Source organism: Acomys minous, assembly GCF_964271855.1.
Source record: "Acomys minous genome assembly, chromosome: 9".
NCBI classification, from domain to species: domain Eukaryota; kingdom Metazoa; phylum Chordata; class Mammalia; order Rodentia; family Muridae; genus Acomys; species Acomys minous.
In genome coordinates, this window is record NC_140490.1 from 30,928,781 (window position 1) to 30,940,414 (window position 11,634).

General features: G+C 43.7%; 1 protein-coding gene and 1 long non-coding RNA gene across 3 annotated transcripts in view; one reads left to right on the top strand and one right to left on the bottom strand.

Annotated features, from left to right (window-relative positions):
* Positions 1-11,634, top strand: part of LOC311605129 — a 97,335-nt gene that overhangs the window by 84,873 nt on the left and 828 nt on the right. The window lies entirely within an intron of this gene.
* PTPRG (protein tyrosine phosphatase receptor type G) overlaps positions 1-11,634 on the bottom strand; it is a 685,241-nt gene that overhangs the window by 14,915 nt on the left and 658,692 nt on the right. For both annotated transcript variants that reach the window (XM_084795413.1, XM_084795412.1), the window contains 7 exons: positions 11,451-11,585; positions 9,379-9,551; positions 7,483-7,618; positions 6,882-7,028; positions 4,368-4,461; positions 3,437-3,513; positions 2,762-2,890 (listed from right to left, as the gene is read on the bottom strand). In XM_084795413.1, coding sequence (XP_084651539.1) covers positions 2,762-2,890; positions 3,437-3,513; positions 4,368-4,461; positions 6,882-7,028; positions 7,483-7,618; positions 9,379-9,551; positions 11,451-11,585 — 891 coding nt within the window. The remainder of the gene's footprint in view (positions 1-2,761; positions 2,891-3,436; positions 3,514-4,367; positions 4,462-6,881; positions 7,029-7,482; positions 7,619-9,378; positions 9,552-11,450; positions 11,586-11,634) is intronic.

Genomic DNA, 11,634 nt, shown 5'->3' on the forward strand with positions numbered 1-11,634 from the left:
AAATCACACTGCTGATAGGGAGTAAAGGGCGGCACCTCTTGTGTATAAATAAGCAGGCAAGCCAGCTACCAGGCACTTTGCAACCGTTTTCCTGTTGGTGCCAGATTTCAAGAGGGGTATCACGGAAGCCATTCAGCTTTGAAGCAGGCAAGCTTTACATGTTCATCTATTTTAAGTTTAAAACTGGAAATTCAGGCTTAGTACTTGAATTCCATCCCTGAAAATTATAGATTCCTAAGACAAACTTAATGGCTGCTGACTATAAGAAATATGGAGGTGATGACACATTTATTCTTCCTCCTTTCTCTAATGAGCTCAAATGATAAACTCCTATTTGCCTGTGTGTAGCATATAGATTTTTATGAACATTTTCCTCAGAATACCTATTTACTATGGTAGAAGTCAGGAGTAATATTCACAACAAAGAAGGCTTTGTTTAAGCTTACAATGTCGCATGAGAAATGAGCCAGCAGTCCGATGAGACTTATCACCCTTTCAAGTTTCAATATAGATTATTGCCAAGTACGTTTTTATTTTTAAAGCTCAGCATACGGGGAAGCAGAGTAGCAATTGGGTTTAGTCTATACAAAAGAAGTCTGGGACTGTCGTGAGCTTTGTTATGCTTTATGCGAGAAAATGGAAGTATGTCCCTGTAAACAGATGCAGGATATATGGGGAAGATGGCCAGGACATCAGAATTATGCAGACATTAACTTGCCTAGTATTCTCTCCCATGCGTCATATCTCCGAGCCTTTATTTCTGTACTTTAAAAACGAGAAAGGTACAAGTCTGTATTCTTAAAACATATAGAAATAGTTGATGATCTAGTTTGTTTGAAGAGACCAAAGGCAGGAAAAAAAATTCCGAATGCAGGCATTGATTTAGGGAGTAATTACTCATCTAGAAGCATTACAATTCATCTTGTAGCCCAGGGTGGACCTTAAGCTTGCTACAAGGGCCAAGGATGACCTTGAACTCCTGCTGCTCCTACCTCTCTCTCCCCAAATGCTGAGCTTACAGGCACATGTCACATTCAGTTTTATGTTTCTCGCTGACATGCTTGTTTATTATTTTTGTTATTTTTCCAGTTATAAAAAAAAATTGTCCTATGGAGTATAGGATGGACTTTGATTTCCTTTATAGCTAATGATAACCTCAAATTCTTGATCTTGCTGCTTCCAAGTTCTAGAGATTATCTAGATATAAAGATATAAGGTTATAAGCCAGGAGCGGTGGCTCAAGCCTATAATCCCAGCACTCGGGGAGGTGGAGGCAGGTGCATCTCTGTGAGTTCAAGGCCAGCCTGGTCTACAAAGCGAGTCCAGGAAAGCCAACGGCTACACACAGAGAGACCCTGTCTCAAAAATCCATCCCCCTTCCCAAAAAGATATAAGATGACCTAGACACAAAGGCATTTTAATTAGATACTCTAGTGACTTTTAAGTCAGTTAAAACTTAAGAGTGTTGTACAGTTATAGTAGTAGTAAGAACACAACCAAATGATGGCAACATTAGACGGTCTAGCCCGAGATCCTGACATGCCACATCCCACATCAGCGGCTGTGTTCTACCTGGGGAGCACAGACCTCCTCATTGGCTGTAATTGTTCCCTAGGCTTCCCTTACAAGTGTGCCCTGGGAAGAGTCTCCATGCTGAATGGCCTGTGCTACATGGCAATAACAAAATACCAACTCACCCGACAAATGAACATTTCAACCCTAAATACCCCTCCATTTCCAGATGCCAATCAGAATGAGCCCTTATTGTCAGCTAATCTGAGAACTTCTACTCCAGTTTCCAGCCTAAGCTTCTCACCCTTGCTGCCATCCCATCGTAGAGAAGCAGCCTTAGGAATCTGAAGCAGGCACAACTGCAACAGAGCAAAGAAGTTCCTGCTGACTGAGCACACAGGCACACAGACACACACTGTCATCCAGACCAGGGGTTCAACCACAGGCTGCTCTTTCTTAATTAAAAAAAACTCATTAGCTTGACATTTAGAGGCAGTTCCCCACTGTTCTTTGTTTTATCTTGTAGGCTGCGTGTCCACAGTATAGCTTTCTAAGACCCAGTCAATTTTGAAATGTACATGCACATGAGATCTAGGCAGAAACATGTAATTCTGTTTTTTGAATGTGTTTACCCATCTCCTATATAGAATCTTTAACAGAGAAGGCCTGAGGGGTGGTGGGGAGAACTATACATCCCATCTGTGAGGTGGATCCTAGCTCCTCTTGGCTGTGGCCTTGACTATGGAATGGGAAACATTATTAGCGTCCCTTCCTGTGGTGTGACAGGATGGATAGTTACAAGTGTGGACTTTGGACAGACAGATGGCTTCGGTACAAATCCAAGTTGATTTATTATTGCATGCTTTTGAACAAGGCCAGTCCTTCAGTTTCTTGAGCTATTAAGTAAGTTAGTTCATGGAAGGTAAATACAGATTACATACACCATAAGTGTAACGAGTTACTTATTTTCCAAAAGCGGCAATGCAGTGACTCAAGAAGTCAGTCCTGAGCCACATTAAGGAGTTTACTGAAAGGACATATTTCGGAACCTTTAGCCAGGACGGTGTGGTTGATGAGCAGTGTGAACAGCATTAGGTAATCGAGTATCTGGAGGTGAGAGGGACAAGACTGTAACAACGCCCTTCTTACCATACACAGATGCACCGGCCCCATGGCAAGGTACCGCCGCAGTAACTCATCTCTGTAGCCCCATGGGCTCATTACTATACAGCAGATGTGCTTTCCTTACCAGGCTCTGGTTGTCTGGCAGCATGACAATGATCTGTGCATTATGATCCCAAATCATTCTCCAGAAGTCTTTCGTAGTGTGTGGCAGAGGGTGCTGGGTGATGATGAACTCATTGCTTCTGTAATAGCCCTTCAGTGAGAGAGAGGGAGAGTTAGTGAGCACGCATGTGTCATTACAGCTCCGTGGAAGCCAATACATTCATGAAACGAGGCAGCATTATTTTGGCTACCCTAAAAAAAAAAAAAAAAAAAAAAAAAAAAAAAAAAAAAAAAAAAAAAAAAAAAAAAGAGAAAGGCATTCAAGTACATTTGCTAATTTTAAGTTGTACTTCTGTGAATATGTGCAGACAATTTCCCCTCCACATGCAATTCACTTCAAGTTACCCCTGCTATTTTTACTTAACAGCAATTTCAACACTTATTTAAAAGCTAGATGGGTGAAATTAACAGTAAAATTAATTCCTTAAGAGGCATTTTTGCTTAATTTAGGTATTTTTGCATTCCCACCCTTTAGGCATCTTTTGTTAAAAGTTTCAAGACACAAAAATTTCTATACTTTTGACGTTACGTGTTGAGAAATTACTCCAGAAATGAAATCAGTCACAGGGGTGGTATATACTCCTTAATCATAAAATACAGCCAATTAAACTGAAAGGTGTTAACGGTTGACTCTCACCATGATGTAAGAAGCATTAATGTAATCTGTTCCTTTCATTCCGGGCAATGGCGCGAGTCCCACTCGAGCACGCTCAGCTATCATATGGAAAGAAACAAAAACGCCACATTTGCCTTATTGTTCGCAGGCACCAGCAACTCCTCCTGGGCTCTACCTGGTGAATGGCGTGGCTCCTGGCTCCTCTCTAAGACTTACATATTTAAACAAGCTAAGTGTTATCCAGTAAGGAGGGTATTAAATGGAAAATCCCCTGGGCACTCAGGACAGGCAGGGTAGGATAAGAATTTAACTGTAGGAAAAGATTTTGGCAGCCTACTGAGGACAAACACGGAAATGGGTTTCAGATAATCTGACCCTGGTTTATTACATTTCTGCAGTTACACTAATATACTGCACTTTGTTTTTCTTCTCAATCCCTTAGTCTCCTTCTCTCCATGAAGAGCTTAGAGAGCAGTGCCCCTTTATTCAATAGAGACTGATCTTTCCAACCACCAACCAATGCCTGTGCTTATAAGGTACACAAACTATTCTCTGTCAAGTCCTTAGTTATGTATACAAAGGTCACACAAATCAATAGGGCCCAGATCACAATAGCTAGGATAATTTAATGATGCAGTGGCAATTAATCTAATTAGTTCAGATTAATCTAGGACGCAGAGTCTTCATGCCATGGCGTTGGGGGAGGGGCTAGTATCTTTGCCATCATTTTTTAAAGTTGAAATATTGTGGCATTTTGAGGCAAATCAAAACTCGGTTTCATGTCAGACTGGTCAAGTGAGTTGCTGGTGTCCTAACCCACTGCTTTTATTTGGCCTCAACTGCCTTAGTTGAACTGACTATGCCATGTCTCCTTGGGTAAGTGTTGTGTCTTTACACAATCCAATCTAGTCTAAAGATATTCACACAGTGAACCACTAAGGTAGTGTCTTACCTGGCACGACGGACGAGTTCCTGTTCTTCTCTTTGTTACACTCTTTCTGGGCACTGAAGCACTCCACGTATTTTGCGTTGCACTGTGTGATCAGCTGAAAAGGCACCATTTTTGGCATTATTCAAAGGCACCGTCATTAGTACCTGCTTGAGACTTAGGAAGAATATCAATCACCAGCCAAACTAGAACAATCGAAATCTTTTTGCACCCCAGAGAACACACCTGCTTCACTCATGGGCCTTCCTTCTCTCAGTGCCAGGCCCTAGGGTCTGGGGTGAAGGTCCTGCGCATGCGCATGGGGTAGCTGCTGTACAGTGGGTTTTCAGCGCACAGTGTGACTCCTGTTTATGTTACCGGGCTGAGCCGCTTTTCCGGTTCTGTTCTAATCTGTTCCTCGGCTCTTTGACAGTTTCATATGTGTCTACAGTACATTTTGGTCATTTTTACTCTATTATCTTCATATTCCTCCACGTGCTGTTGAATCTTTTCCTCTTCACAAAAAATTCCCGTGTGCACGTGCATGTGTGTGCAATCCACTGAGTTTAATTAGTGTTACTTGAATAAGCGTGAGTGAGAGGTTATTTCCTAAAGTACGGGCAATTTACCAGTGACTACACCACTGAAGAGAATGCCAGTGGTGTGTGCGCGCATGCACGTGTGTGTGTGTGTGTATGGGTGTGTGTGTGTGTATGTGTGTGTGTGTGTGTTCCATGCTGTAATCAGCTGAGATGGGAGCAGGGATTTGCTCTCAATGAAATACATGACAATAATCTCTCCAGATACTTTATTTCTAGTGTCCTGGCCTTTAAACTTATTTTCATTTTTGAGCTTCTACAAACGGTCAGTTGCCTTAAAACAGCCAATTGTCTGTTTGTTTGTTTTTCTCCAATTTGTGAAAAAGACTAGTTGGTTTAGTGAATTCTTTTAAAAGCAAACATAAAGCAACACTAATTGAGACTTAACGCTTGGGGCAGCCTGTGTGCCTGTCTGTCTGTCTGCCTGTCTGTCTGTCTGCCTGTCATCTGTGTGCCCATTAGTACATATAATTAGATATCTCGAGGACAGGAATCATGCACAGAGCAAGATGGTTTTCCACCTATCTTTTGTTCAGGAAACACTTATTTCACAGTATGGGAATTCTTATGACATCATGTTGGCAATCAGAAAGTTTGGATTCTGAAACAGTTTGGATTCCAGATATTTAATGTAGGGATGCTCTTATTAGTCATTGATTCTATTTTTTTTTTCTTTTTGGCCTGTATGTAAACAGTTTTTCATTTTGTCTCAAGATGGACAAAATGAGGTGAACTTGTTCACTTTTAGTTTTTACAATTATATTTTCTTCTGACTCTGAAATCTTCAAATAGATCAGAAAAGTAGACCAGAGGGGAAAAAAAATTTTTAAAAAGAATTTTGGTACTTATTGTGCTAACTGACTTTTCACATTTAAAATAATACTGTGTCATCAATTCATTAGCTCAAGTGGTTTTACACTAGTTAGGCTGCTGAGAGGCAAACTAGAAATTTGAAATTGGTGTTATGACTGAACTCAGTAAAATCAGCTTGTTTTCCATTCCACACCACTTGGTTTAATTTGTTTGGATGTCTCATTTCATCAGCTGAGATTCTGATGAGGATTCCAGAGGCAAGTTTTTCCATGAAATCCTTAGCTGCACTCACCCTTTCCATTCTGATATGGAAGAAGGAGATTACATGCAGAACTCTGTGAAAAAAAAACTAGAGCTGACTGGCTCAGAAAAAGAAAAGCACGCAGCCATTGGGAAGACAGCGTTTGGAAGTTAGAGCTGACGGCGTCGGTAGCCTTTATCTTCAGCGACACACAGACCTTAACTACCACTAGACTTTTCCGTTGCACTACAACAAGCTATCGATGTCTCTACGATGCAGCAACTCTTATTTTAGTCTCCCAATTGCCTTCCTTACTGACTTTCCAAAGATGTGTATTTTAACCACAATATGTACACAAATAGTCACTCTCCTCTCCTCCCCGCTTTCTGTTTCTGACCGGTTCTCACTCTGTAGGAGCCTGATCTTGAACTTGTGATCAGCCTAGACCTGAATGCTGGGATTGCACGTATATGCTATCACTCCTGGATCAAATAACCATCCTCAACAAAGCTACTATTGAATAATTCTGAGGAGAAAAAAAAAACATTATTTGGGGGGGGGGGAGCCTGAAAACTGACTGAAAGTCTTATGTCCCTATGGCTATAGTTCTACACAGATGGTGTCTGCATTCAGGTAAAGGCATCCACAGCTCAGAAGACAATAAAGCACTGCCACGTGTACTTCCATGTCAGCATGCACACACGGTCAAACCTTCCCTGCACGGTACACTTAAGGAGTGAAAGCAGCCAGCTATTTCAGCACCTACATGAGTATAAAGAAGACACGAACCCAATTCAGGGCATTTTCTAGTTCCTTGTTTCTTTCTTTTGTTTTCTTTCTTTCTTTCTTTTTCTTTTTAACCAAAGTCACTACTCAGAGCACTACCTTAAACTGCTTTTCCAGCCGAGTCTTTCCTCCCACTCCTGGTATGAGGATGCTGTTAACATAGCTATGCAGCTGACTTGACGACACTTCAGTCTCCTTCCCGAGAATGGCTTCCAACAAGGCATCATGGATGAAAATGTACTGCTCCTGAAAGGCACGATGTGCAGTGGACACTGAGGGGATCTGCCAGGGACAGCCACCCTCTCAGAAGGTTAACTCGGGGTCAACACCGTTCTGAGCGGGGAGCCACAGCGAATTCCTCAAGCGTTTGGAGCTAGATGGTGGCTCCACTATTTGGAGTAGAGGCCTGCGCTAAGTTTAGCTCTGTTTCCTCACCATGTCTAGACTGGGTGGTTCGGGAATAGCACATAGGTACAAACACATTTTCAATAAAGGGCTTAAGGGCCAGCCTTTCCCACGTTTGTCAGACGGCATGCTTAACTCTCTGTGACTGGGAGCATGACTTGGGACACCTGCCACCGAGCCCTAAGTGTCCAGACACTGGGACAGAGATGGAAAGGTGTGATCCAGAGAAGAGCGTGACCCTCAGCTAGCAGCTTGCTTTGGCCTGTGCTGGGATGTCCTGGCAGCCACTCCTTACCTCAGTCTGGACGAGGTAGTTACGCTGTGTTCTGATATGCTTCAGGAACCCCAGGACATTAACTGTGCTTTTGTCTTTGATCTGTTGCAGCATGCTGTCTATTACAATGTAGGTGCCTGTCCTGCCCACACCAGCACTGTAAGAGATAGATGAAGGGAGTCAGTTTGTACATTCAAGCACTAGCCCCCCCCCCACACACACACAAAAAGAACACATGCAAATGCTCATGAACTGAGAAACAGCCCGTTTCCAGACAGCCCACTAGAAACAACATAGGCTGCTCATAGAGATAGCTCGAGCCCTTCTCACCATCTACTCTCGATGAAGAGCACAGAATGCCTTTTTTTGGGATGACAAGGGAGACACAGCTGCCTTCTTGGCTTTCCCTGCAGCTCAAATCAGGGCATGAAGCTGGAGGTGCCTTACCGCAGCCATCTTCACAGCAGATGCAGTCAGCAGAGGCCTGGGCAGCTAGCTTGTTTGTCTCTGCGAGTGGTTATCTGGCTCTCTCATGGAATCTTAAAACTGATCCTTTGACTAAAATCCCTTTTCTGTACAACTCCTCCTTCATGCCTCTGGTTCATGAAGCTAAGAAACCAAATAATGTTCTTAGCAGTAGAAAAATTCCACTGAAATGTGGTCCAGGAGAATGGTATGCCCAGAACATTTGGCTCCTTGAAGTTACTGTCTTAATTCCTATTTCAAATGATATCCAAGGTCTAAAATCTCTAGTACTGGATAGCAAGCTTATTTTGGCAGAATGCCTCTATGAATTTCCTCATCTAACACAATACCCAGGCTATTTGACAGACTTATTTCCACTGGTGGTTGCAAACTGGATTAGCAAAAAGGCAGAATTCTCATAAGGCTTTAAGCATAGGATGCCTCTCAACTTCTGCAAACGTCTTGCTTAGTGAAAGCATGGTACAAGAGCAGCCCCGCTGCAATCCTTAGAAGATGCTGAGCAGTTAAGCAACATTAGCTACAGAATAACTAACTTGGGTGCTGAAGCAGGGGAACGTCATGAATGACATCGGAAGTGAGGCATAATAAAGACATTTCAACGACCAACTAAAGTTGTTGTAGTTAGTTCAGAGAAAATGAATTTTAAGCGCTTTGTAAGAGGTAGTTTATGTAGCACATATAAGTTAGAAGTTAAACAAAACCTCTTATACATGCCATAAGTATTATTATTTAGAAGAATCCCTCAGAAAATCCATTTAGAGAAAGATTAGAATATCTGTCATGGAACTCTCTGGTCTGTGTTCGCATTTTATTAGGCTGCGCTCACAATTTCCCTCTAGTAGCAGGGATCTTGCCAAGATCATTTCATAGAAACTAGGCAGTCAGTCAAGCAGGTTTGTTTCAAACCTAGAGATTTCCTTGCCTTTTTTTTTTCCAGATGAAGTTTTTATGTGACAGAAGTGTAGTTATTCGTAATTGCACCATGTTTTCTCAGCACAGTTCTCAGAGAGGACTTGGGCCACGGAAGCTCTGTCTATACTTTCGACACAGGCCAAGTTCCCAAGGCTCAAGCCCTCAGCTTCACTTTACTCTGGCTGCTGGCCCTACCTGCAGTGCCCCAACACGGGACCCACGAGGCCCTACCTGCAGTGCCCCAACACGGGACCCACGAGACCCTACCTGCAGTGCCCCAACACGGGACCCACGCGGCCCTACCTGCAGTGCCCCAACACGGGACCCACGAGGCCCTACCTGCAGTGCACCAACACGGGACCCACGCGGCCCTACCTGCAGTGCCCCAACACGAGACCCACGAGGCCCTACCTGCAGTGCCCCAACACGGGACCCACGCGGCCCTACCTGCAGTGCCCTAACACGGGACCCACGAGGCCCTACCTGCAGTGCCCCAACACGGAACCCACGAGGCCCTACCTGCAGTGCACCAACACGGGACCCATGTCCGGTGTCCGGGCTGCTGAGGATCTTCTCACAAACGTCAGCACAGGGAGGGCATACTCAGGAACTCCCATGTCAGGCCACTGTGTGTAGTGATACTGGATCACCGTCCTCTCATTCTGGCGACCCTTGGGGTTGCCTTTCTGGCCCTGTAGAAACGTGGAAAAAGGCACCTTAAACCCTGAGGGTTAGCATCCCAGTTAAGAATAGCACAAAGGTGTCAGAAAATATGACTTGGATCTCACTCCTTAAAACTACTGCTTTGGAAGCTGGGCGTGGTGGCGCATGCCTTTCATCCCAGCACTCGGGAGGCAGAGGCAGGTGGATCGCTGTGAGTTTGAGGCCAGCCTGGTCTAGAAAGTGAGTCTAGGCTACACAGAGAAACCCTGACTCAAAAAAACAGAAACAAAACAAAACAAAACAAAATAACAAAACAACCAAACAAACAAAAAACTACTGCTTTGAGACTAAATTATTTCCTATTCGTGACCAACTTTCATGATGTCGCATGAACAAACATTTAAAACCGCCAGGGCTTGGGGCTTAGAACAACCTGAAGTAATTTTGAACTCTCCCACAGGGCCTCCCTTTCCTGATTTGCTGCCCAACTGTGTGCTTTGCTTTCACCTGCTACTCCCACTTCCTCAGCACCACTCCACAGGGCCAGCCTCAGGCAGGGCTCCCTGCTGCCTGCCATACTTTCACAAGAAGTGAGGGGAGCTCTAGAGTTATGGGCCAGTCTATATTGCTTAGTGCTTTCTCTGACTCAAGCTATTATCAAAGAAGGGGACTGGGCCCGCTTAGATACCTGAAGGCATCCTACGGGCTCTCTACACTTCAGAGTGCTCATTGCTTAGCTTGAACCACCCAGAAGCTGACCAATAGCGAACATACGGTGCTGCTGCGTCAGAACAGCACAGCGAGTGCTGAATGTAACCGTATAGAGGACAGACTGCTAACCTGGGCAGGCTTTAGGGCTGAGTAGTGTGGGCTTCCCTATGGTAAAGAGGCTACCTACCGTTTGGCCACAAAAAGACCAAACGGCACTGCTTTATACAACTGCCATACTCAAGGTTGTCATAACTGTACATTCTCACTGAGCTGCTATTTACATCCCAAAATATTGCTGTGGTGACTCTTGTTGTGACACAGGATGTTGGGGAGTTAAAAAAAATGAGATAAATTGAAAGCACCATTTCCAGTTTAGAAAAAAGAGATGTCTGGTTAAGTCATACAACAAAACATCAACTCAAACACTATTGTCCCTTGTGCTCACTATCCATTTTTAAAAGAGGGTACACCTTATGTGGCTATTTCCCCCCCCTTTTTTTTTTTTACAAAAGATTTATTTATTTATGTATATGAGTGGTCTGTCTTCCTGTATGTCTGCATGACAGAAGAGAGCATCAGATCCCATTATAGACGGTTATGTTGTTGCTGGGAATTGAACTGAGGACCTCTTAACCACTGAGCCATCTCTCTAGCCCTGACACTTCCTATTCTTACTGGATAGCTGAATGTGAGTTTTGAGTAACTGTCTTGTAGTATCCTGAAGTCCTTGGGGTATTCTGGGAAATGCTGCATTAAAGCTGTCAGGAAACTGTATCAAAAAGCAAAACTCACAGATAGATGCCATTGTATTTGCTTTGATCTCAACCTTAGGTGACACTTAATGAAGCCGGGTGTGTGAAGAGAAAAGAAGCCAGTCAGGCAACCTAACTGGTCTCATATACTTTACCGATATCTTTCACAGGGTGCACAGACATCAGGCAAAATGTTACAGGGCTGCATAGTTCAGTGGGCAGAGCCCTGGGGGGATCCCTGGCACTATATAATGCTGGTATAGTAGTAGTGCATGCCTGTAATCCAGAAAAAGGTGCGGATGTGAGAACCAAGTCAACCAGCTTAGTGAGGCAGCCAGCTGGAGGCCAGTCTGAGCTAGATGAGACTGTCTCAAAGAGAACATTGTGAAAAAATATTCTAGAAGCTTGCATTTGCCTTCATTGTGCAGGACTCTTCATAGAGCTCCCTAGCACACACACACACACCTTTTTCACTTTCGTATTTCTGACCGAAAACCGGCGGACAGTGTAGCAGGCGTGTACTTTTGTGCTCTTCAGGGTGACAATGATGTTTCCATACTCCTCACTGTTCTCCATTGGCCAGTACTGATCACATTTTCTCTGTAAAAAGGAGAAAGTTAGGACTTTCAAACAATAGCATTAAGACACA